The 27,433-nt window shown below is 41.3% G+C and overlaps 1 protein-coding gene across 1 annotated transcript; it reads right to left on the reverse strand.

Annotated features, from left to right (window-relative positions):
* Window positions 1-682: 682 nt before the first annotated feature.
* Window positions 683-27,433, reverse strand: OPN3 (opsin 3). The gene is made up of 4 exons (XM_074947057.1): window positions 27,103-27,433; window positions 7,292-7,611; window positions 5,571-5,822; window positions 683-1,555 (listed from the first exon to the last, which is right to left on the reverse strand). The coding sequence occupies exons 1-4, from the start codon at window positions 27,431-27,433 to the stop codon at window positions 1,292-1,294; spliced, it is 1,167 nt and encodes a 388-aa protein (XP_074803158.1). The 3' UTR covers window positions 683-1,291.

Below are 27,433 nucleotides of genomic sequence, written 5' to 3' on the forward strand. Positions count from 1 at the left end.
CCTATTGATTACTTTGAGAGATTAATTCTTTCAGGCCAGATCAACTCTTGTTAGTGCAGACAGGTGTCCAGCCTGGTCCCTTTGCTCCAATGTCCGGTTTTCCTCCAGTTTCCATCAGAGTGGAGAAGCTGCAAGCTATACTTAGGGCTCCATATTGCCCTATTGGCAGCAAGTGCTGAAGGGGTGGCCTAAAACAACACCCATCCAGGGAGTCCGTGGGCCTGATTCTCTACTCCATTACATAGCAGTGAAATTCCATAGACTTATGTGCCATTCACTGGTGTAAAACTAATTGTAGTGGAGAGGAGACTCATGTCCCGTGTATTGATTCTAGCCCAACCAACACAGGAATTACTTGGCTACTGCTGAAATGCAGCTACCTCTGGAGTGCAGCACTGCAAGTATTTTGTGCCAGCAATAATTCCCATGACTTTTTACGAAGGTAAGTACAGAGTAACTTCTGTAACTGTTCTGCTGAGTGCATTTTAAGAAGGAAAAGTTGTTACTCAGATTTGAAATTTAAGCAGAAGCAGCTGGGTTGACTCCTGCTACTCTCACAAAAATATCACAGCAGATTTAATTATCAAAAAGTAGTCAGGGCCTCTGTTCCATGTAATGATAAATGTGTGTATGGGTTTGGTTTGGTTTCAGTCCCTGCTAATCTATATTTTCCTCTCTTTGTTTTTTGGATGGTTGGGTTTTTTGGTTTTTTAAACTAAAGCAGGATGTAGTGGTGTGTAAAATTTTGGATACTCTCCTTTTTGTCATCTCTTCACCAGTGCCTTTATTTCCTTTTTCTAAAAATATATATTTTTATTTCTCCAGAACACCTCTCAGAGTGGTTAAGCGCATCTAATGAGTAGCACCAAAACAACAACAGGACAACTTTGACTAAACAAAGGGCAACTTTCTACTGGCTTTGTACTGTGTCTGACTGTAGAGGGGGCAATTTGAAAGTCAACTTTTTTTGTCAAGATCAGGTTCTGGTCAGCAAACCCAAGTCCTACTTCAGAAACTCCCTGCATTTCCCTGGTAAGTCTATGGTGCAAGGAATGCTGATTGATCATGTTTTAAAAAATTCAGAGTCCAGCAACATGCTGGGTACAAATGTAAATATTTCTATACTGTTACCACGATTAAATTGTTCACAGAGTTTCACCCACTGAATTGCTTCAGTATTTCACAGCTGAAGGACAGTGCTTTCTTCATTACACTATCATCAAAGAAGATGACCAAACAATTTAACTGGCTAAAGTCCATTCAGGTTCTGACACATGTTGTAGCTTAGCCCTTATAGTGGCTTTACTTGGATCACATTTACTTTCGTGCCATTGTGTTTGCTGCTGTTGTCCATTTGCTGAGTGTCATCACCAGTGATGATAAAAATGATTGAGGAAGAGCTAAAAGTCACTTTCTTCTTTGGCCTGTCCCCAGCTTTCTGGGACATAACTATTGGTCTTATTGGCTTTTCATTCCCTAACACTGGTATTTCTTTCATGGTCCTCTGGATTCTTAGCAGGCGAAAGCACAAGAGTTGCAAAAGGCATCGTCGAAACTGCAAAGAGGAAAAATTAGACTTAAATTACACCTTTCAAAACTCTCACTTTCACACAATGCATCCAGTGATGACAAGTGTATCAAGTAGTTCTCAGCGAATTGTTATACCAGTTTCTGTAGTTGCCAACTGGTTTTGAATTATCAGGAGTAGTTCAATGAACTTACTGGCTCATTACTGGGTACCTTTCCTCCTTATGTACCCCACACACTCAAATGAGCTGGAGAGGAACAACTAGCCGGTTGAGATCGCTGTTACTCAGTTAAATATGTTGCCAGTAGAGGGCTCCATAATCCCTAGAGAACAGGAAAAGGAGGGAACAGGGAACTGGACTCAGGAGAGACTGGGAGCTAACTGGAGAGGCTTCATGCAAGTAAGGGCAGTAGGCCAGGCACAATAGCCTAGGAACTGGCTATGGAGAGGGGGCAAGGCAGCCTGCAATGCTTGTCTCTGAGCTCTTTTACAGTACCGCCCCTCTGGAGGGGAGGTGGTGTACCACAGCACTCGCAGAGCCACCCTGTGGTGGGGTTGGTTACTGAGCATATGAGCATATGTTGCTTTAGAATCGTTCTAATAATTTTTTTCATGAACTCAATAGTGCCAACTTCAAATATTCAACAATCATCAGTCAGGTACCGCAAAAATCATGAATTTGGCTTAATCAAGATTTTGGATCCTCTAGAGTTCATAACGGTAAGTTTTTTTTACTCTACAATCATTTAAAAAAAAATAAAAGAATCGGCGTTTCTCCTGTGATTTGTGTGGCTCCAGAAACTGGAACTTTATTAAACACCAAATTTTATGAACTTGCAATAGCATCCCAATGGTTGGCAACAAGGAACTAACTAATTTCCTTTTGAGTAAAAATAGTAGTGGGAAGGAAAACTATTAAATGCTTCCCCCCGTTAATTGATTTAGATCTGGGATGTGATCTGCACTTGTCTGCCCGATTTTAACCACAATCACTTATGATACATGTGAACTTACTTTACAGATATGTAGTGCAAGATACTCAGTGGCAATTCCTGATTAGATAGAATTTTAAGGCTTCCAAGAGTAGAACTGTGTTAAATGTGGCAAATATGGTTTCTTTCACCATGAGAACATGTGTACAGTACTTCCAAATCTTCACAAACCTGAAAAACTCAAAGTGAACTTGATCCCTGAGATAACTCACCAGTTTAACACAAAACAAATTAATTTGGCAACATCTCGAAGGGGATCTAAAGAAATCCCTGGAATCATGGTTGGGCATTCCCACAAAAACCACGCTCTGAAAAAGCCCCAGCACCCCTGCTTCAATTTCAGGATATGGGTGGGAGAGTCCTTGGTGGCTGACCCCTCCGCATTTTTAGGGGCTACCCTCTGCGATCATTTCCCCATCTTTGTGTCCCTGAGGAATACTGCCTGGTAGACAGCCTGCTTCCAATGATCCCTAGGGCTCTGCTGACAGCTCCTGGAGACCCAGCCCCAATTCAGGGGCTGGGAAGCCATCTGCTGCAGAGTGGGGTGAGTGAGCCTAACAGTACCTGGAAATGTGACTCCAACCAAGCTCTCTGCTATGGGGCTGCTCACCCTGGAACCCCAGCAGATCTCCAGTGGAAACATGGCTGTGTTTTGGCAAGCGTTTTGTCTTATCTGCAATAGAGTCTACCAAACATTTTGGGCTAGAAAATTGGCATTTTCCAATGAAACTTAGTTATGTTTTGTCAGAAAACTTCCCACCAGCTCTAGACATTATGTCTGGGATGAATTAAGCCCATGTAGAAATCAACTCTACAGAATGTCACTCAGTTGATGGGTCCCCATGAGCTTCAGTGGTTTATGTGGTTGCTATTCTATTGTACTGGGAATCAGTTTGTGATCTGGGGATTGAGTCAGATCTGCTACATCCAAATGTTCTTTATGTACGTGACTGCAAAGCCCAAGTGGGAGATCCTGGAAAACTTCATCTCTAAAAGGTAACCAAAAGTCAGGAAAAGCCTTTCAGAAAACATTCACACTTCTCTTTTCTTTGTCACATTATGCTACTTTGTGTATATAGAGAACTCTGTTGTATTGAAACTCTGCTTAAAGTAAACTAGGAAGTTTGTTTAGATGGGCTGCAATGTGCAAGCTATTGCCAAATGATGCTTTGCTTCATAGTGGTGGTTATCTTTATTATGATACAAGTGAATTTTCATAGAGATGCCTAGCTTCCTCACAAGTGTCTTTATAAATATGTTGATCTGTAAATCTCCATTCCCTTTTGTCCTGTAAAAGCTTATTTGGGTACGTTGGCTACTGCCATTAGAGAAGTAGCCTAATGCTCAGAAGACAGACTAGGAAAGAAGCCTATAAAATTAAATCTCCATTTTCTCATACAAAGCAAGTGTTTTTCTGTTTTGTTCCCCTGTTTCAATTGCTCCAAAATGCAATTCGCTACAATTCACAAATTATTCTCAGTGAACATCGTTCCATTGGAAAAATGCCAAACTAGCAAAGCAAACTTTCAACAGGAACATGTCAATTTTGACAAATTTCATTTTGAAATAATTGAAAATGGAATATTTTAAAAACGTCAAAACGTTTTTGACATTTTCAGAACAGAATGTTTTTTGATTTTTGAAATGACTTAAATTAGAAATATTGTATTTTGTATTTTATTTATAAAAAATAAAGGTTGAAGTCAAAATGAAATGTGTGGGGGTTTTTTGTTGTTGCTGTTTTATTTTAACAAAACCTTTTGATTAGCCCAAAGAAACTTCTGGAATAAACTTCATGAACAAAATTCAAAATTTTGACTCTTTGCCCCAATTTGTGACAAAACAAAAAATTTTAAAATCTATACTTTTTTTTTAACCAAAAATCTGTTTTTTCCAGTCAGCTCTAGTGAACATCCTTATCTTAATATATTAATGGACATACCTTTGGTTAAAATAACACTTATTTTTTCATATATAAGTGTTAACTCGGGAAAGTGTCATGTCAATACTTTGTATAAAACTTTCCATAGTCAAATATGTGTGGTTTGTGTTTGGGTTTTTTTTTATTTTATTTTTTTGTTTTGTTTTTGTTTTAAAGCATCCATACCTCTTGGATTTCATTGCAGAAGCATTCCACTGAAGTCTTATTTAAATTCATAGTAAAACGCAGACACTGTGGTCTAGGGGATAGAACACTGGACTAAGGTTCAGGAAACATGGGTTTTATTCCTAATTCTGCCACTGGCTTCCTGGGTGTCCTTGGGCAAATCACATCTCTCTGTACCTCAACTTCCCCATCTGTATAGTGGGATAATGATACTGACCTCCTTTGTAAAGTGCTTTGATACCTTCTGATAAAAAAAAGTGCTATAAAAGAGTTAGGTATCATTATTTCTCTAATCCAATCTAGAGTCTCTCACAGACCCTAACCTGAGCACTGCAGCAACCTGCTAAACTGTAACAGTAAAGCAGAGGATGTTAAAATCCTAGATTGCTATAAGAAGACTAACACGGCTGCTACTCTGAAACCGGTCATTAGATTGGTATAGCAGTTCTAAATTAAAGATGGATGTTAGAGGCCTTGCTGTAGTTCTGGGATGCTTCTGATCTGGGTTGAACTTCCTCTGAATCACCAAAGTTCTGGGTGCAATATGGGTACAGTTTGGATACATTTCCAGTCTGATCTGCTTTAAAGGACATATTGAGCTAAACACATTCAGATTTGGACACCTAAAGTTTGGATATCTGTTTCCATATTTGTGATGGAAGCAGCAGCAAATGACAGAGAGGAATGGAAGAGTCTGGTTTTCGCCCTGTTTGCCAACGTTGCCATGGGGAGGATGTGATGTAGTAATTCCATATTTGTGTGCTCGGGTGGGTATTTGGACACCTCAGTGCCAATTTCTGACCTTTTGCTAATGAGAGTGATTAACTTCCCTTAATTTAAGTGTTCAGGTTTGAAAACTGGATTCCATATCCACTATAATCCTCACAGCTGTGCCATATGCTTCCTTTGACTGCTCAGGTAAGTAAGTTTGTGATTAACCTACCTTTCTGCTCATGAAGATGTAGATGACTGGATTATATGCTGTGCTTGATTTGGCAAAGAAAGATGGGATGATAGCCACTGTTGGAGTTACAAGGTTGCCGTAGCCAGCAGCTATTAAAAGGGAGACCACTGCATAAGGCATCCAACAGATAAGGAATGTGGAGATCATTAAAAAACACATTTTAGCCACTTTCTTTTCATATCTTAGGAGTTTGATCACTTGAATGGTCTGAAAATCTTCAACACAGCGAAGCTGCAGGGGGGAAAAAGGGAAAAGGCTGAAAACAAATGCAATGAATAGCTTAATTTTTCTTAATTTTTGTTAATTCTCAATTCCCTAGCCTACAGTTTTTTAGGAGCAGAGACTATTAATCCCATTTTAAGACTCTTTAGTTCTTTTGCAACTGAACAGGTGTGTTTCCTGCTCATTTATGATGTGTAGTCAATAAGGTGCAGATATAGTTTGAGGAGATACAGGAAAATGAATGTGCTGAAGAATGACATATCAAATGACCTCCGATTACTTTTTCTTCATTCAAACGTAAGTATTTTAGGAAAGTAACATGCACCCATCCATTAACATAGAAAGTTTCTGGTCTCTGATTGTGTTTGTTTGTTCTCAAATTTTGTATGAATATGGTGGTGCTGAAAGAACAATTCTGGAGATAGATAGAAATAAATCTATATAGACTATGCATAGCATGAGAATTGCCAGTACAGCAGAACCTCAGAAGATATGAACACCAGAGTTTACCAATCAACAGGACACCCTGTGGAACTGGAAGTAATCAATCAGGCAGCAGCGCAGACAAAAAAAATTCCAGCAAATACGATAGTGCCTCCAGGCTTTAGCCCTAGGGCTCTGGGCTTCAGCCAAGGAGGGTCGGGGCTGCACCCATCAGGGGGTGAGGAGGGGAGGGTCCCAGGCGCGGGTGACTTGGGGCTTCTGACCTTGGGAGCATCATGACTCAGGGCTTTAGACCAGGGGGGAGCACTTGAGCTCAGGGCTTCAGCCTTGTGGCTCCCCTCCCAGCTTCAGCCCTGCTGGGAATGCCAGGGCTCAGAACTTCAGTCCTGCAGCTCCATTGTTTGCTTTAGCCCTGTGGGGGTTAACAGGGCTCAGTGCTTTAGCTACGAGGGGAGCGCCAGTTTCAGCCCCAGTGCTCGCCCCATAACTCGAGCTCCGGCACCTGCTGAAGCTGGGAACACAGCCGTAGGGAGCCCCAAGCCTCTACACCCCCCAGGTCTAAAGCCCTGTGCCCCAGTACTCCCATGGGGCAGAAGCCCTGAGCCTTCTGTCAGGAAACCTGGCACCCCAAGGATCAGAAGCCCTGACTCCCTTCCCCCATGGCTGAAGTCCATAAGCTCTTGTTCAGAGTTACAGAACATTTCAGAGTTATGGTCAACCTTCATTCCCGAGGTGTCTGTCACTGAGGTTCTACTGTACACGACTCTCCATGCTGCCCCATACTACATGAGATAAAGAGCACTGTACTCTAGGCTGAAACTGTCAAAGTTGCCAAAGGGATGTAGATACCAAATTCCCATTAAAATGAATGGAAATTTGGCATGAAAAATCCCACCCTTTTATGTACATTAACTTTGCATGGATATCTTATCAATAAAACCTTGGGGACTATGTACATCTCCAGAGACCAATTACTCATTTACCTTTTCACTGAAATTATTCATTGCATATGCTGCTTGCTTGTTTCAACTCACCATTCGTATTGTATAGAGAATGTGGCCATAGCAATAGGCCATGATCCCAACGGGTGCCACTAGGCAACCAAGAAAGAAAAAGAGCACAAAGGAGGCATCACTGGGGTTTTTTGACTGCCAGTCCACTGAACAACCTAGTCCATGTATCTCCAGTGTATATCTGTTCCAGCCTAGAAGGGGTGCTCCTGTCCAAGCTAACGAGTACAACCAGATGTATGTGATGGCCCTCCAGGACCAAGAGAAATCAATCACTTTTGCATGAACGACTCGAATGTAGCGCTCGTAGGCAAGAACGGTGAGGGACATGATGGAAACAATTCCTGTAAGGAGAAATAAAGGAAAGAAAGGTAATTGTGATCAATAAGTAGAGAGTCATGAATATATTGTCATCCCACTAGTAGTCTGTCAGCAGGGGAAGCTTACCACCTCTCATCAGTCACTGAAAAACTACACGTTATGGGTCCAATTCTGACATCTTTAAGCCTATTGAGTGCAGCTCCCTCCACAAATAATTCCATCGATTTCAAAGGGACTACTCAAAGCGAGTAAGGGTCTCAGAATCTGATTGTTATGCAACTTCTGAACTTCACAGCCTATGTGTGGCATATGGAAGAGGAAGAAGGGTCAGGTTAATTTATATAGTCATAAATACAGCTTGGTTAAGTGGGAGTTAATGTTGCAGGTACATTTAAGGGTAAAACCACCATAAAAGAAATGCTGTTGTAAACCACCACACCTATTAGAAACCCAGGAAATTTAGAGTGAAGAATAAATGTAAAAGCAATCAAAATATTTGAATGTTCTGAAAGGCACAGTTAAATCTCCCAAACAACATGACTAGGTAGAATTCCAACTTTTGACAGCTGAACTCTCACAGAAGCTACAGTGGGAGTTTCAACACCATATTTTTCTTTTGAATTGCGGGCACATTTCAAGCCCACACTTCTAATGAATACAGCATGACAGGAGCCTTAAATTAAGGTCAGTACTGAACCGTACATCCTACCAGCACTTTTGATGTGACTCATTCTCTTCAATGGGAGTTTTGCCTGAATCAGGACTGCAGGATTTGACTCTGCATGAGTTGTGGAAATTAATGATCAGTGTCTATTTTGTTCACATAGTGCAATTTTCAGTCAAACAAAGCCCTGTGCTACCACTGTTGATCTAGCAAGTGTGTCTCTTCCCTTAACAGCAAATCCTAAAGACAAATGTATTTATTTCATGCAAATCTCTCTAATAGAATTTACATATGTCCTTTCTAATAGAATGGATATTTTGTCATGCACAAAAAATGTTTGTTTTCTGCATGGAGATTTGTATTTATCAAAATCAGCTTTTATTTTGCTGTGAGACTGTTGAACATTCAGGTCTTATTATTCCCTGAAATGGGAAAACCCATTATGCCCTGAAGAAAATCTTCAAAGTCAATCATAGACGACTGAAACTTTTTTCACTTTGGGAAATGGTTAAGCCTTAAGGATGACCAATATAACAGATGTTAACAGTAGTCTCAGTAGGCACCATATTAAAATTAATTTTAGAGGAGCAAATAAGCATGTTTGAAGGTAGATGTAATTTGTTGTCTCTGCCTCCGTGTATCCTGTGTCAAAGTATCCATCAGTAAAACAGGTATAACATTAATTGGTTACCTCACAGGAGTACTGGGGGGGCTTAATAAAGGTTAGTAAGATATTGTTTTAAGATCGCTGTAAGGAAGGTACACAAGCAATGCAGGTGGTGATGGTAGTAGTAGAATACCTCCCTTAGAAGTAATGAGAGGGGTTCATGAACATTAACTGATTGAAGCTCAAGGGAAGAAGAAAACACCAGACACTCTGTAGAAACAAGGTAGCTCTCTTTTAATATGAGAACTTCCTTTCTATGCTGGTATCTGCAAACTCATAATTAAGAAAAGGAAGATGGTAGCTGGGACTAGACAATGGTGTCTAGCACATAGAAAACCGGGCACGTGGCCTTGACCCTGAATCCTGCACAATTTGTTTCTTCAGTGGATTCTTTGCAAGAAGAGTAGCTTTTATCAGAGCAGGAGAGGGAAGTGAAGATACAGAAGGTTCTCTGGACAACTAGGAAGAAAGCTCTTTAATGACAGGTTCTTCAGGGCAGTGTACTTGATTCGGGATCAGGAACAAATTACACTGAAGAGCATGGGCTTCAAAAGAGCTGATCAGGAATTAGAAAAGGATTGTATGCTAATATCATATGGATTTTAGTTACTGGGTGGAGCTTTGTAATCCTTCCCAACCAGCAGCCTATGATCCCTGTCTCTGAGATACAGATAACATTTATAGAGTGGATACAATAGTCTCAAGTTATGCCTGTGTTTGTCATATCTGTCAGAGCCTCATCTTGTGCTGATAGGACACAGCAACAAGAAGGCATAGGGGACACACAATTTACATCCCCAAGCAGGACCAGAGCCAGCCAAACAAAAACATGTGTGCCAGATTTTCCACTGCTTGTACATTGTGCAGCTACTCACACCATTGCAACATGGGTGTCAATTTAAAGATTACCAGATTAGCATGGTAACTATTGGCACTCACTTCGCTGTACTGTAAGTGACTACACAAGGTTCAGGGAAATGTGGAATAATCTGATTGCCCATGTATAGCTTGACCCTGGTGCTCTGCACCCCCATTTCTGTGAAGTCTGGCATTTAGTTTTTGATGAGGATGGAGAAGCCACCATCAAAACAAACAAAAATGATGTGGGGATACTGTTCTTTAAGTACCTTCCCCAGAAAATGCTGAAATACCTTTTGCAACTTTCTGCATTTTAGATTAAGTAATTCTAGAAGAGGCTTTGGGTAAAGTTTTCAAAGTCACCTAAGTGACTGAGGAGTAGATCTGGGCAACAAAAATTTGGCAAATAGTAAATTTGCTGAAAAAAATCATTTTTCAGAGCATGGAAACTATTTGGGTTGAATTTGGCAAATATTTTTGGCTGAAAAAACAAACACTTCAGAAATGTCAGAATGTTTCAAATCAACATTTGTGCAAAGAACCAGTTTTTGTTTTGTTTTAAATCAATGTTTCGTTTTGAAATGAAATGTTTCAAACTGACATTCAAAAAGTTTTGTTTGACCTGGGCAAAAAAATTTTTTTTCATTTGTTAAGGAAAAAAATAAACAAACAGAAAAGTTCAGTGTCAGTTCAAATGAATCTTCTGGGTTTTTTTGTTCAGCGACTGAATAGAAAATATCAATTATTCATGCAGCTCTACTTTGGAGCCTAAGTCCCATTTTCAGAAATGAATGAGGCACTTAGGAGCTTTAGACCACTAAGTTACATAGGTGTTTTTGAAAATGTTACCTCTTGTCATTAGCCTGGACTGTGCTCTTCTCAGTGACAATATTCAAAATACATTGTTAAACAAACTTTACTCTGAAATGTGAAAGTGGAGACATACAGTGAGGTGCCCACTCGAATCAATCATTCCACATACAGACATCTAATGAGGTGTCTCTCTTAGGCAAATCAGTTTTCACTTGCTTAGGTCAAGTGTGTTTTCCATACATGGCTCAACCACAGACTCTCTGTTGGAATGACTATTTATATGAAAAGTTGAAACAAGAACTAGAGTCCACAAGAGTGACTTTTTCATTGTAACATGCAACGTAATCTCTGCCTCACGACATTGGCAACCACTCCAACAGACAACATTCTCCTAGAAACATAAACACACAGAAAGATTTTAACTATTTAAAGTGCACCATATTGTTCTTACATAAATGTGTGTAACACCCTTTTAGAAGGAAAAAATAATAGGGGCCTTAGTCTCAGAGGGAAACTTCAGCTGTATATGGAATTGTTTTTTCTGGTACTGCCACTCTCAGACGATCAGGCTTCTATGGTTTGCTCCAGTTGACTGAAGGTATTTTTACACAGGAGCAGAAGATGTAATTTCCAGTTATGCCTACCTGAGCTAGCTCTGATGCTGTGATAAATGAAGGGGGTGGGGGGGTAGCTCCCTTTTATGGACACCCAGCCAGCCAGTTAGCTATAAAATCCCTCTTAGTAGCTGTTCTCTACTTGCTTTACCTGTAAAGGGTTAAAGTCCACAGGTAAAAGGAAAAGAGTGGGCACCTGACCAAGAGAGTCGACGGGAGGGCTAGAACTTTTTAAAATTGGGAAAAACTTCCCTTTGTCTGTTCTGTTGTTGTTCTCTAGAGAGGGGACAGAGCAGAGACAGGGCTGGGACTATGCTGTAAAAAGCTTTTTGTCAGGTATGGAAATCATCAGATCATACCTAAAACCACCTCATAAATCAGAATATGTCTAGAAAGATGCAATTAGGTTTATTTCTTATTAGCTTTTGGACTCCTCTGTGCTGACCCCAAATGCTTTTTTGTTTTGCTTGTAACGTTTAAGCTGGACCTCAAGAAGGTTGTTGTTGATGTTTAATTTTTGTAAGTGGGTTTTTTAAATCTAGCAAAAGCCTAAGTTCCAGATGTATTTTCTTTCTTTTTGTTTTTAATAAAATTTACCTTTTTTAAAAACAGGATTGGATTTTTGGCATCCTAAGAGGTTTGTGCATATGTTTCTTTAGCTGGGGGCAACAGCTAATTTTCTTTGTTTTCCTTTCTCAGATTTTCCCCGTGGGGGTGGTGAAAGGGCTTGAGGGTATCCCACAGGTGCGCCTTCCTGGGCTCTTAAAGGGGTTCTGCACTTGGGTGCTGGCAGCATTTACCAATCCAAGGTCAGAGAAAAGCTGTAACCTTGGGAGTTTAATACAAGCCTGGAGTGGCCAGTATTAATTTTTAGAATCCTTGTGGGCCCCCACCTTCTGCACGCAAAGTGCCAGAGTGCAGAATCAGCCTTGACAGATGTGTACTAATAATAGCAGCATAACTGCAGCTGCACAGGTAGCGGGACAGGCTAGCCACCCTGAGTACGCTCCAATGTGAAACCCTAGGTATGTACTCAAGGCAGCTCGTCTGTCTCACCACCTACATAGCCATGGCTACACTGCTAGTTTAACTAGGCTAGTGTGATCAAAGGTAGCATGGCTATGTCTATCCAAGCCAGAAATTACACCTCCAGCTCCACTGTCGACATATTCCGAATGGCATTTTTCTACTCACTGTTTAGTGAAGCCTAAAAGGAAATATGTAACTTGGAGGCAATGCGTGAAATCTTGGCCTCATTAAAGTCAATGGGAGTTTTACTACTGACATGGAGGGAGACCAGGGTTTCACCCAAGGTTTCAAGCAACAGTTGGGGCATATGTGACATCTTGGAAAAGATTTATGCTGCTGAAATTTGTACATCCATTAGGATATGATCAACCAGTGAGGCAGCTAAATCTCTCCCTGCTGTTACTTGGAGTTTGATGGTCAGAAACATGACTTCTTTCTAGATGTAATCCATTTGATATCAAATGTATTCAGTGACCAAGATAATCAAACATGACAAGGGAGGGCACAGGTAAAGAATAATTGTTAAGTTTGCTTACTTACAACCTCATAATAACCTAATTTCTTCAAATATACCTATTTCTAGAAGTTTTAGTGAGTTTTAACAATACAGCGAGTTTGAAGCAGTGGTGGGCAACCTGCAGCCTGCAGGCCACATGTGGCCCATCAGGGTAATCCACTGGCGGGCTGCGAGACAATTTGTTTACATTGACCATCCGCAGGCACGGCCATCCACAGCTCCCAGTGGCTGTGGTTCACTGTTCGTGGCCAATAGCAACTTCGGGAAGCCGCAGGCCACAGGGATGTGCTGGCTGCCGCTTCCCACAGCTCCCATTGGCTGAGAACGGTGAACCGCGGCCACTGGGAGCTGCGGGCGGCCATGCTTATGGACGGTCAATGTAAACAAACTGTCTCACAGCCTGCCAGTGGATTATCCTGATAGGCTGCGTGCGGCCCGCGGGCCACAGGTTGATCATCAGTGGTTTGAAGGGTTAGTAAGAAGCCATTGATTTGAGAGGCCCCAAAAATGACACAAATAGAAGTTTTCTTAAAGGTCTCACTTTTAATTAATTCCTGAACATATTAACAGATTTACTTGAGGATCTTTAGAAAAGTCAGTCTTAAATCAAAGATCATGTGCAGTAGGTTCTTCATACAAAGCAAAAAGAGCGAAGCCCTGCTTAAGTGCACATGGAAAGCAACCTTAAATGTGAAGGCACTATCAGCATCTCCAGAATGTACATCTGTCATCAGAGTTACTTACTGGATCACCCAGAACCTAGTGTGTATATCTATCAGCTTACCCTTGAAACCTGGTCTGTTGACTCAAAGTAATTTATATATATATATATAATAAATTAATCCTTTCGATCCGCTGGTTTTGGTGTAAAATGTAGTTAACAGAAGTGAATAAGTGGTTTCAAATATGCAGTTAAAAATAAAAGCACATGTAACTTTCCCTACATTGCATTCATCCTTACAATTACATATTCATTAAATTTAGTACTTGCTTTTTTTCATTTAGTTTACAGATTACATGCAAATTCTCTCCTGATGTATCATCAATGAGGTTCCTGAATTAAGTTGTTTATATTTCATTGTGAAAAGAGTTTATGGGCCTAATCCTGTAGTCTTTACTTGGGCAAAACTCATACTGAAGTCAATGGAAGTCTTGTCTGTGTAAGGATGTGACCCCTAACTTTTTGTTTTTTAATTTACCTACAATATTTAGAATGCTTTCACTCTCCAGATTCTCCTTTTTATACTGGGTTTCAGCTCAGTTTATTTCAACTATACTTTTATCTTCAGTGCATTGTATTTTTCAAATTTTCTCATTAGACAGAGGACAGTTTAATTTACATTTTAAAAATTAAGTCTCCATAGCCAATACACACTCCTGTATCTCTGCCAAATACTAAAGCTAAATCCTTGCATCATCAGGATTGATGGAGCAAAGGGTAGATCACAGGTAAGAGCTTCATATGAAGAATTATGTTTTCAGCAATGTAAAAATGTTGATTTGCTGGCTTCATCTGTGCTTCAGAGGAACTTGCACCAGTTGAGTTTCACCTTCCCATGGGGGCAAATTTATCTGAGATAGGATACTGAACTAGATGGATCATATGGTGACAGGAAAAGGGACTTAATGGAACATCCACCCCAGGACTTAAAAGTTCCCTGTCTTTTTGACATGATACTTCTGGAAAAGCCACCCAAGGAAACAGAGATCCATGATCACCCTGATGTTTGAACAGAACACAAATCTGCATCAGATTATCGTTTAATTTAGGATGATATTTGTATCCTCAGGTTAGAGAATAAAGAATTTATTGTTTCTGGAAGCTGGAACAAGGCACCTAGACGCAGCACCACATGCTTTACCCAACTCTGAATAGCTGAACTCTACGAGCCTCCTTATTAGTCGAACACTAGCTGTGTCTGAGCACTAATAATCTAGAATTCTTTCCTCTTTTTCCAACCATATTTGCATAGACAGGTCTAAGCAAAACAAAGAGGATTTAGTTTTGTTTGTCTACCTGACTCAAATAATGGTCTATGCTGTCAAACCCCACAAAGTACATAACTCTGCAATATTAAACAGATAAGAGGGGTTGGCAATTTATTCCTGATCTGGTTGGGTTATCTGCCAACAACCTGAAGTATCCATCCTTAGAGGTTTTTAAGGCCCGGCTTGACAAAGCCTTGGCTGGGATGATTTAGTTGGTGTTGGTCCTGCTTTGAGCAGGGGATTGGACTAGATGACCTCCTGAAGTCTCTTCCAACCCTAAGATTCTATGATCCTATGACAAGGATTGATGGCCTTTGTCATTATGTTTCAGCTAGTGAAATTCCAGGTGCTATTCTTATTCATACAAATGGTCTCATATTTTGAAATGTACTGTTAGCCTCACGATACTGTGGATTAGCCTCTGTATACCGTGGGAATGAATTCTTCAGGCTAAATGTATTTTTGTGAAAAAATTTAGTCCAATGAACTGTTTCTTTCCTAAGTTTCTATGCATAGTTGTGCGTGAGAATTATTTAGAGGCATGCTGGCTAGTCAGCCTATTTTTCAGAGTAAAAGTGCTCATTACTGTGCCGAACACCACTTGCATGCATTTTTCACAGATCCTATTCCCTGTGAGATAATCTAGCCTGAGTGGTCTCTAGATATAGTACTGAACAATTCCACACTTCAAATGCAGTTAGCACTGTTCCAATATGTATAGTGTCTGCCTCAATGCCACACTTCCCCTGTGGTGCTGAACTAGCACTTAGTACATCATCTCCTTTAAGCAGTGGGCGTTATTAAGAGACTCTCAAAGTACTGATTGGTACTGGAAAGCAAGAGGAGCAGGGGAGGAGGGGAAAAATCCTAATCACAGAATTACTAAAAACTAAATAGACATTTTTGTGGAGGGGAGAAGATTCCCCAATTTGTTGATGATTCTATTAAATTCTGTATTCAGGGCTCCCCCTGTTGTGTTCCCCTACTTCAGTGTGCTTATTTAGAAAATTGCCAAAACACCATTACTCAGATATGTTTCCTGTCTTTCTTTCCCCTTTCCTACTGTCTAAGAAGATATTCTTTATGATTCATACTTTCTATGAGGCAGAAAAAATGGGTAATAACAGGAAGTATTGTTACCCATTGTTGTTGTTTTACTTGCTGGGAGGTCTGATAAGAACTCAAGTTGGAAGGAAAATCTGAGAGCAGTAAAGACCGCAAATTCACTGATGTTTCATAGATGTTTTCTCCTGTTGTGGCAGAAGTTAAAGTGAGCCCATCAGTTCTAGACTGATGAATCTAAAGGTGTAGAAGTATATATGTAATGATATATCAGACCAAGTTTCCCAGGAGTCACATCTCTATATTACTACTTCTAAACGTCAACCCTTGTTGGAGACCTCAGGTTCCTGCCACACCTTTCCCAGGAAAGGAGAAGTGGAGCTAAGTCTACCAAGTGGTCTAGAAAGACTGGCTGCCTCCTGCGCAATCAGGAGGGGAGGCTGCAAGGGGCTAGCCAATCAGAGGGTTACGGGCTAGTATAAAAGAAGCTGCAGTGCTGACCAGAGTTAGCTCCTTACTGGAGCTAAAGGAGTGCAGGTGTTGCTCCTGGCTGGCTAAAGGAAACAGCAGCATCATGGACAGCTCACTGCTGGCAGGGGCAGGGGGAGTGATGAGGAGCTCCTGGGCCTGAACGTACAAGAGCCCTTAGGTAAGCGTGAGACAGTGGTGAAGGCTGGGGCTGTGGGGAAGTGGCCCAGGCAACTGAAAGCAGTTTTGTTTAATGGACATGGTGATGCGTGGCTGCTATTCTTAGGGTCCCTGGGCTGGGACCTGGAGAACTGTGGATGTCTGGGTCCCCCACCATAGACCACTGGAGAAGTGGCCTACAATTAGACAGTGATAAATCCCCAGAATGGAATCTGAACTGCTAAGAGGCCCAGATAGAGAGCTATGGCCAGAATAGACCCAGAAAGGGTGAAACCATTGCCTTCAGGGAGGAAGCCCTGAGGGTGCAGTTTGATACCAGGCCTGGGAGTGCTTAAAGACTTTGTTAAACTAATACCCCATAAGGCAGCGGTGGGCAACCTTAGGCAGATGGAGTAGAATATCAAACTGACTCAAAACAAAACATTTCAGTTCACAAACTAAACATTTCAATGTGGGAATATTTAAACATTTTCGCTTTTATTGGAAATGTAAACAATTTGATATTTTGACTTTGTTCCAAGTTGAGACAAAATATCAATATTTCCCATGATACAGAAATTCTGGTTTTTGTTCAGCTTCACCCAGTACCTGAATTCCTGCTTCCCACTCTTCACAGACAGAACTAACACTTTAGTCAGAGGACATCATTCTCCTTATCCCTTCAGTCCTTGATATACGTCCTGATGCTACTGACTTATTGCAAAATGTGGTGATGAATTTTGTGTCCTGCCCATCGAGAGAGACTGAGAGAGAGCCTATGACCGAGTGCAAGGGGTGAAGAGGTAAGCCTGCACTCTGATCGCTCAGATGTTAATTACATCCCCTGGAGAAAGCTGATGGGGTAATTAGACAAATCAGGTTGGGAAACTGCTTCCTTATCCCATCCAATCAGCCCAAGGCTAATAGAGAGGCAGGAAGGAAATGGTGGGGGGCATCAGGGCTAGTGTTCCCTTCAGGTCCTGGGGAGAGGGCCAAAAAGCACTGCCGGTGCTGTAAATAGACTGTTGCATGGAGATTGTTGGGGACAAAGTGGCGGGAACTTAAAATAAAAAGGATACGGAATACAGTGAAAGCACAACCTGGAGTTCATGCTGTTTCTGCGGGGGGGGGAAAATGTGGGAGAGGAGCCACACCCAGTTGCAAACTCCACCCATTCGAAAGGCCGAACAGCGATCAAATGGTAGCAATCTCTGGTCAAAGAGCTGAAACAACAACATGCTAATAAGATGCTTTACGTCCCATTGACGATCCCTATCTGAGCTGGTTTAATTTAGCAAACAAATATATGTCAAGAAATGAACATTTCTTGGTGATACCAACAATGCATCACTGAGGATTTTCAGCAATATTTAGTACTAAGTGCATTTCCTTCAATCAAAGCTAAACAGGTTGAAATCCTTGTCAAGAAATATTAAACTTAGACTTCAAATATATTTTTGTCTAGAGGCCCATTATCAAATAATTGTAGAATTAATATCCACTGTTCACACCTGTGAGCAATTAATTTGCTTCAGACAAACCACTAAAGCTAAGAGTATATCTGGCAAGTTCTTTGCTGCTGCAAGAAAGGACAGGTCCATGAAGCTGTCTGGCAGATAGCATTAGTTTCAGCGGAAATACAGCTATGAATGCAACATATGGTGACAGTGTGAGAGAGGTTAGTGGAGGGCAAAATGCTCTCAAATTGGGTATGGAAGGGCTTCTAATTGAATAGCTGGTGAATCTATGTCAAATGGACTTTTCACAGCCTATGACCAGAACCTGACTTTCAGATGAGTCTCTGGCAATGGATATCATCTTCTAACATTTAAAGGAAAAACTCAGCTTGTCTTAAATTTTTTTAAAAAGGAAAAATTCCTTGTCAATTTAGTACAAGATGATTTGAAGCTTTTCAAGGTTTGAATTAGGTGAATTTCACCCTCAGCAAAGAGCTGTTTGTGGCATTGTTCTCCAAGGCATTCCCCAAGAGAGAAGAGGCTATAAAATGGCTGGGAAAACTTTCTAGTTTTATTCCTCACACTAGTGAAGGAGACCATAAAACCTTCAATTGTAATATTTACTTGGCAGTTCACCTTTAATAAACTGGTCTACTTAGAACAGACTTTAATTTTCAAGGAATGTCATTTGTACATGCTGCAGCTCAAGAATCCAATGATCAGTGAAGCTAATGAGCCATAATTTAGCTATTGCATATACTATGATCTCTCCAACAGTGTGGGAAGAATATTTTCAGACAAATGGGTATTAAGAGCTGGAAGTTTAAAATATGTTCCAAAATATATCTTTACAATAAAAAAGCATGTGTTAGTAAGGACATGGCTTTCCATCCATAATTAGAGTACTGTTCCCACAAACTGATTACATGAACTTCCTAAAATCACTAGGAGTATGAGACAGTGAAATCTGTGCAAGATAACACCCTTGCCTCAAAAATACCTTTCTTAAGATCAAAAAGAAAAGGAGTACTTGTGGCACCTTAGAGACTAACAAATTTATTTGAGCATAAGCTTTCGTGAGCTACAGCTGTGGCTCATGAAAGCTTATGCTCAAATAAATTTGTTCATCTCTAAGGTGCCACAAGTACTCCTTTTCTTTTTGCGAATACAGACTAACATGGCTGCTACTCTGAAACCTTTCTTATCATCTCTGTATGCAACCAATTCATCATTCTTTTGAGAGCTTGCTTAAGACAAATTTCAATGTATTTGCAAACATTTATGGGAATACTACTTTTGATAGGTGGAATAACCCTCATCAGTGTTGGCTGAACTTGTGTATGTAGCAAGAGGATCAGGCATTTTTCTGAAACCTCAGGAGGTATTATCACGTGTACAGGACTAATCCTATGCCTGATAATAAACCATGGCCCTACTGCATATATTAGGTTTCAAAACAGCCTAATATGCAGTTGCGAATTTGTCTGCATGTGGTCACTACTAGCTATAGATTTTTAGATTCATGACAAGCTACCAGATGTACATCTAATGGTTTCTCTGATTCTGTGGTCCTTTAGCAAAATTCCTACTTTAGTTAATGGGAACTGAGTCTGTTAAAAAGGTTTGTGTTTTAGCTATCACATATCTTCTCTAGCACGTGGATAGATAAATGTATGCTAGATAGGAAATCTTCCAGATAGCTTCAGGAATATAGCTCTTATGACTAAATATAATTAAGATGCCAGCTGCTACCAAACTGGCCCCCATTGGTTGGGAGGAGGGGAAGGAGGTTCATATTCTCACAGGCAGAGGTGCTCACCAGGACAAGTACAGAGCTCCTACAAAGCCATCAGAATGGAGACCTCCTATAGCTTGAAATACACCTATTAATTGGAGTACCTCTCTTCCCATCATATTGGGAACACTGTGGCTCCACACCTATGATTTAATGGACTAGATGGGGGCTACGATCTGGGAAAGGTAATGTAAAATTCACTTAAATTTAAGAGTAGTAATTAAATTTACCATATTATTTCCCACCCTAAGTATAGGAAATCCTGCAGATGGTGGCACAGTAATGGTGTAAATGCCCACTCTTTTCAAAGTCCCCATTGTGAATACATATACAGGTAAGTTTCCTCTTGCTTCTGCTCAGAAAAAAATTAATCAGGAGTGGATTATTATTGATGAAACAAGGACAAAGTTAGTCCTACATTGCAGATGATTTAAGAGTTTGGGAGTCTATCACACAGAATACTTCCAGTCTGATCTTGACAATTCCTTTCTTTTCCAAACCAATAACTACCCTTCCTGGTTCCAAAGATAATAGCGGACAGAGCCTGGTACAGTGAACAGCAGGCCCCGAGCAACCTATTACTGCCTGGGTAGTAGCCACTGCTACATGGTCTTGTCAGCTAATGAACCAAAATTAATGCAAAAGTAGGATACTACAGGAAATACATAACATAGCTCTGTATATTCCTGGATCAGATTGGATCCTGAGTCAGTCAACTTTCACTGGAGTTGAGTTCCAAGCCCTGTTACTTTTCCCCTGACTGAAAAACCTTAGAATGTGGAGTTTGCTGACAAAGTCTAAGTTTTGGAGCTAAGACACATGCAATCTGTCAAAACAGTTCTCTAAAAGAAAGGCTCTTTTAAACAGGAACTCTTAAAAGTGCACTGTTCCAAAATCCCTACAGAAATAAGTATCCTTATATTTGTTTACTGACCTCTCAGAAATTACATGGTAAACTACAATATGCCATACAAAAGCAGATGCTGTTTCAATGTCTTTTTTTGTGCATGCCACACCTATCCTATAATACTGATATGCTCTAGTTGAACACAGCAGCATTTTGATATCTATCTTCAAAGTATAACCAATAGCAGTCTTGTAAAAACAACTTTGCTGTTTAAAATAAGACTGAAAACTAGTGATTTTGGATCTGGTTTTCAGAAACTGTCATGAACCCACCACCTTCAGAAAAATCAGACCAACTTTAAACTGTCTTAAAATGGCTTAAATTGGCATCCAAAAATCACACAATCACTTTTGCAAAAAGAAAAGGAATACTTGTGGCACCTTAGAGACTAACTAATTTATTTGAGCATAAGCTTTCGTGAGCTACAGCTCATTTCATCGGATGCATACTGTGGAAAGTACAGAAGACGTTTTTATACACACAAACCATGAAAAAATGGGTGATTATCACTACAAAAGGTTCTCTCTCCCCCACCCCACTCTCCTGCCGGTAATAGCTTATCTAAAGTGATGACTCTCCTTACAATGTGTATTATAGTCAAGGTGGGCCATTTCCAGCACAAATCCAGGGTTTAACAAGAACGTCTGGGGGGGTGGGGGGGGGGTTGGAAAAAACAAGGGGAAATAGGTTACCTTGCATAATGACTTAGCCACTCCCAGTCTCTATTCAAGCCTAAGTTAATTGTATCCAATTTGCAAATGAATTCCAATTCAGCAGTCTCTCGCTGGAGTCTGGATTTGAAGTTTTTCTGTTGTAATATCGCAACTTTCACGTCTGTAATCGTGTGACCAGAGAGATTGAAGTGTTCCCCGACTGGTTTATGAATGTTATAATTCTTGACATCCGACACCTACAAGATTTCTATCAAGCATTCTTACAACTACAATACCCACCTGCGGAAGTGAAGAAACAGATTGATAGAGCCAGAAGAGTTCCCAGAAGTCACCTACTACAGGACAGGCCTAACAAAGAAAATAACAGAACGCCACTAGCCGTCACCTTCAGCCCCCAACTAAAACCCCTCCAACGCATTATCAAGGATCTACAACCTATCCTGAAGGACGACCAACACTCTCACAAATCTTGGGAGACAGGCCAATCCTTGCCAACAGACAGCCCCCCAACCTGAAGCGAATACTCACCAGCAACCACATACCACACAACAGAACCACTAACCCAGGAACCTATCCTTGCAACAAAGCCCGTTGCCCACTGTGCCCACATATCTATTCAGGGGACACCATCACAGGGCCTAATAACATCAGCCACACTGTCAGAGGCTCATTCACTTGCACATCTACTAATGTGATATATGCCATCATGTGCCAGCAAAGCTCCCCTGCCATATACATTGGTCAAACTGGACAGTCTCTACGTAAAAGAATAAATGGACACAAATCAAATGTCAAGAATTATAACATTCATAAACCAGTCAGGGAACACTTCAATCTCTCTGGTCACGCGATTACAGACATGAAAGTTGCGATATTACAACAGAAAAACTTCAAATCCAGACTCCAGCGAGACTGCTGAATTGGAATTCATTTGCAAATTGGATACAATTAACTTAGGTTACCTTGCATAATGACTTAGCCACTCCCAGTCTCTATTCAAGCCTATTTCCCCTTGTTTTTTCCAACCTCCCCCTCCCCCCAAGACGTTCTTGTTAAACCCTGGATTTGTGCTGGAAATGGCCCACCTTGATTATCATACACATTGTAAGGAGAGTGATCACTTTACATAAGCTATTACCAGCAGGAGAGTGGGGTGGGGGGAGAGAAAACCTTTTGTAGTGATAAGTGATAAGAGTTTTTGTAGCTCACGAAAGCTTATGCTCAAATAAATTAGTTAGTCTCTAAGGTGCCACAAGTACTCCTTTTCTTTTTGCAAATACAGACTAACACGGCTGTTACTCTGAAACCTGACATCACTTTTGAAAATCTTTGCCTATAGCACTTCAAAGCTGACTTGTGCACAAGTGGTGTGTGAAGAAATAAGTGCAGAATATAACTCTGATACCTAAGATTGTCTCCACCCTAGAATGTGAGCTGTTCAACTGAAGACAGTTCAAGTTTACAGTGGGGAAATCTGTGAGCACAAGAGGTGAAGAATGAGAAAAGAGAGGATTTACATGTAACTATGTCCTACTAGAAAGCCACAGAGCAGGCATAGATAGAGTGGGCTGATGTTCTCCAGTCTGCTTGGTTAATATAACTCAATCCCAAATGCTTAACTCTAATATCCTATTTGTAGGTCAGCCTAAAGTTTGTGTGGTGGTTTTGTGATGGTAGTAAATTCTGCTAGAGGATATAATGAGATCACTATAGTTGAAACCTGGCCTTTGTAGGTGATAAGCTAATGCAATAAACCTCTATTCTGTCAGGGAGGAATGCCTTGGTCTGTATTTAAGATGTGAGCACAAACAACAGTGATTATAGCTAAACCTCTTTTGGTTGTTCAGTGCGAAATGAGTCAAGTTTTCAGTGGACATGTGTCAACAACACAAAAACTAACCTCACAATTAACACTAACTGGTACTTGCAAGGCCAAGAATTCAATATGTGTGATGACTGAACTACCTGTTCACTCTAGAAATGACCCTGTTAGGTCACTATGCCATGGCACAGTGAGAGAATGGAATGTGCAAGGCTGCACCTGGTCTATTTACAAAAGGACATGAACTGTCATTTTTCAACTTCTCTTTGAGCACTAAATTCACATTTAGAAAGATGCCATGGTGCACATGACAAAGTCAGAGTTCCACCTTAGAAGTCGCTAATATGCAAGTGTAAGTGAAACTCTTCCTATTCAATAATTTGGGTAGCCTGGAATGCACCTGTTTTTTTAAAGTGACGGGTGTATTTGTAAACATACAGCCTGGCTATTCTGTTCTTTTTCATGTGTGTCTAGATTATAAACAAACAGTCTTCTTTCTACAGTTATTGGGAACAAAAAAAAAAAAAAGCAAAATTCAGATTAGCTGTAATTTAGAGTACCTTCAAATTAAGATAGTCAGGTTTTATTTATATATACATATAGTTAAGTGATTTTGTTTTTATATGGAAATTGAACAAAATGCATTAAAGTGTCAGATTCCATTACGCAATTCAAGGAGGAAGAAAATTCTAGGGGGAAAGTAATTATGTGCATCAGTGATTCTGTGGTGTAAATACTGGCCCAGCTTCTAGATGCAGCCTTAAAAGTTTTTCTGAATTTCTGGAACAACTCTGCGTGGGCATGTGGTTGTGTTTGTGTGAATGTGGGTTGGTGGCAGGGGGAGAGGGTTGTAGCAATCAATTGTATGGATATATTAAAAAAAGACAAGGCATTAACACTTCTAGAAAGGAAATGAAAATGATTTCAACTATATATAATAATGCATTTATCTTGCATTTTAGTTTGGATATGTATTTAAACACAAAAATGTAAAAAAAACAGCTGTTGGAAGTCAGTGCAATATGTGAGAAAAAGAATAGTAAATTGAATGGCGTTTTTAAATTGCTTAAGTAAATTTAATGGTAAACTCTCTGGATGAGGTCACATGCAAAATAAACACTGGTAGATGCATTGGTTTTTTTAAGCGTCTGAAATACCTGAGTGATGTAGATAACATTAGCTAGTAGGGTTCTGTCCTACTATCATGGCAAGCACTAATGGGTTTACTTTTAAGACCCCCAGGAACATGCTAAGCACCATACAAAACAAGCAAATAGTTCCTGCTCTAGTGAGTTTGCAGTCTAATTGCATCTTGCACCCACAACATCCCTCCATTGCACAGGGGAAATGCTTGTTAGTAGCATTAATGAAACTAGTCATAAGTGATCAGCTAATCCACCACCAAATTGATTGTCTACTAGAGGTTAACTATAGCTGAAGATAAAATGAAAATTATATTGGGAAGTTTGGAAATCTTTTATAAAGGAGTTGCATATTGGAGGTAGACTGTAGAGCGTGTGCATATTTTTTTTTATGTACACCCCATCTTCATCTGTATTTTATACGCGTGTCAAAGAATTTCTGATAAGAATTGAAATATGAGTATTGGCTTTCTAACTACTTCTGATTATATACAGCAATTGCTGTATCTTTTTGCAACATTATCAATTACTAAAGAAAAATTCTTATTTCCAGCAGCCTGCACTGATAGAATACAACCTGTGTTTTATCAGACTTCCATAAATTGTCTCTAAAAATTACTTAAAGTAAAATATGAAAGATGTTCATGTCTTTTTAAAAAATGTAAATAGGGGTTTCAGAAACACTTGTCACTACAGAAAAATCGTACTTTAGTGTTCAGTAGTTTAGGAATGCTACAAACACCAATACTACTTGTTTTTCATGTGGGTGAAGTGAACATTCAAGATAAGAGAAGCATCAAAAATTACACTTTTGTTACTAATGTTTTTTTTTTTTAAACAAATCGGAAAAATCAAGAGTACGGGTGTGTCTTCAGAATTGATGCAGAGAGTGGAAAAAACTAAACATGTTCCATGTTTTGGATAACTTTCTAGACAAAGACCCAGCTGACTTCTAAATTTCCTGATATTGTGATGTGGCCCCCATAATATTCAGACTTCTCTGCTGTCTGGCTGGTCAGAGATGTGTCTGGTGTGTCATTAAAGTCATTAATTTTCCCTTCGCCGTAAGGTTTTGTTTTTCCTTACAAATTAGGAGTGATGACACACAATGTTCAAATAAATCAAGGACTTTCTTTGAAGAGGTTTCTATGTTTTCAAAACAGACCCTTTTGGCAGCAAGGAGGGGATGTTGAGGCACACTTCTCTGATTCATTTATAGCTTTCCTGCTTAATTTTCAGTAGTTTTCTTTCTGATAATAAAAGTTACCGAAAAGGGGCATAAGCTATAATATCTACCCTACACAAGTACGTTTCCATGCAGAAGGTCCCAGTCTTTGAGCTTGCTTTTTGTAAATGTTAGTCATTACACGAAACAAACTTTCAAGCAGTAGCCTCCTACATACTAAAAGCACAGTAAGCAGAGACTGCAGGTTTTCCCCCATTCCTTTTTCATGGAAATCATCTTTGTTGCCAGGACTTCACACTAAAACTGCCTTTCTGGACATTATTGATACCTAATAAGGGAAAGGCAGGTGCTGGAGGAAAAAACGAATAGTATCAATAAGAGGATGAAATTGGTGGGATACGGTAGTGGAGAGATAAAATAGCATAGGGTCAGTAGTGACGTGGGGAAAATACATTGATGGTGGTTTGGGATGGTCCCAGAGTGTGGTATGAGACCAGGTTATGCAGATGGGGGAGCTGGAGATAAGGTAGAGCATGTTGTAGAAGTAGTGCAAGTAGGTGGTAACGGGACTGAGATGGGCTAGGGTGGTGATGGAAGGGGATAAAGTGGAGTGGGTGGAGGTTTGAGTTAGGAAGTGAAATAAGAGAAAGGATGATTGTACATAGGTTGGTGGATGGTAGCAGGGTTGTGGGGAATGGAAGTGGAAGGACAGGGATGGGGAAAGAGGAGAAGGGCTGGTGGGAAAGATGGTGGATGGCAGTAGGGAGGGTGGGTGGAGGGCGGTAAGGTGGGTGGTGATATGGGGCAGTGGCAGATTAGCCACGGGGCCAACAGACCATAGCCAGGGGTCCCAGCTAATTGTGGGGAGCGGGGCAGAAAAATGCCCCTCCACAGCTGCTGCCTGCCTGGTGTTCCCATTGGAGAGTGGGGTTGGAGCACAGTGGTTTACCCTGTTCCCACCACATGCCTAGTGCTCTTTCAGGGATTCTGCAGGCAGAAAGGGTGTGGAGGGACCCCCATTTGCTCTGGCCTATGGCCCCACAAACCCCTAATCCACCTCTGATGGTGGGTGGATGGAGAATGGAGATGGAGGTGGCGAATGAGGTGAGGTGAGGTGGGTGGGGAAGGGGGTGAGGTGGGAGGTGGTGATTGGGGTTGGGAAATGATGGTAGAGAGCAGTGGAGTGAGGTGGGTGGAGGGGTGAGGTGAGGAATGGGGGTGGGGGGTTGTGGGGTGAGGTATTGGGAGAAGTGGGGAATGAGGGATGTGGGTGAGGTGGGTGGGGGGTGGAGGGCAGTGGGGTGAGGTGGTTATGGGTAGGGAATACGGGGTGGGGTGGGGAATAGGGGGAAGTGGGCAGTAGGGTGAGGTGGGAGGCGGTGATGGGTGGGGAATGGGGTGAGGTGAGAGGCTGTGATGGGCGGGGAATAGGTGGTGGTGGAGGGCAGTGGGGAATGGGGGGAAGTGGGTCGAGAATGGGGGGTGGAGGTGGGCAATAGGCAGTAGGGTGAGGTGGGAGGCAGTGATGGGTGGGAAATAGGTGGTTGTGGAGGGCGGTAGGGTGAGGCGGGTGGGGGATGCGGGGAAGTGGGTCGAGAATGGGGGGTGGAGGTGGGCAATAGGCGGGGGGGGTGAGGTGGGAGGCGGTGAGGAGGAGCTGGGGGCGTGCGGTCTCCTCCCTTCCCCCTTACCGAAGAGGCTGTTGCTGAACCCGTCCCAGACGCAGCCGGGCGCGTCCCAGACCCAGCGGCTGCGGAGGCAGGACACGAAGGTGAGGGTCCCCCCGCAGAGCGAGACCAGCAGGTCGCTGAGGCTGATGTTGAGCAGGAAGAGGTTGGTGGGGGTGCGCAGCCGCTGGAAGCGGTAGTACAGCACCAGCACCAGCAGGTTGTTGCACAAGCCCAGGATGCCGATGGTGGCGATGAGCAGCGCCAGGAGCTCGTAGGTGCTGGGGCTGAAGAGGGGCAGGTCCTCCTGCTGCCCCGGGCCGGGCGCCTGGCTGCTGCTGTTCCCGGAGTACAT

Source organism: Natator depressus, chromosome 3, assembly GCF_965152275.1.
Source record: "Natator depressus isolate rNatDep1 chromosome 3, rNatDep2.hap1, whole genome shotgun sequence".
In the NCBI taxonomy this organism is placed as follows: Eukaryota; Metazoa; Chordata; order Testudines; family Cheloniidae; genus Natator; species Natator depressus.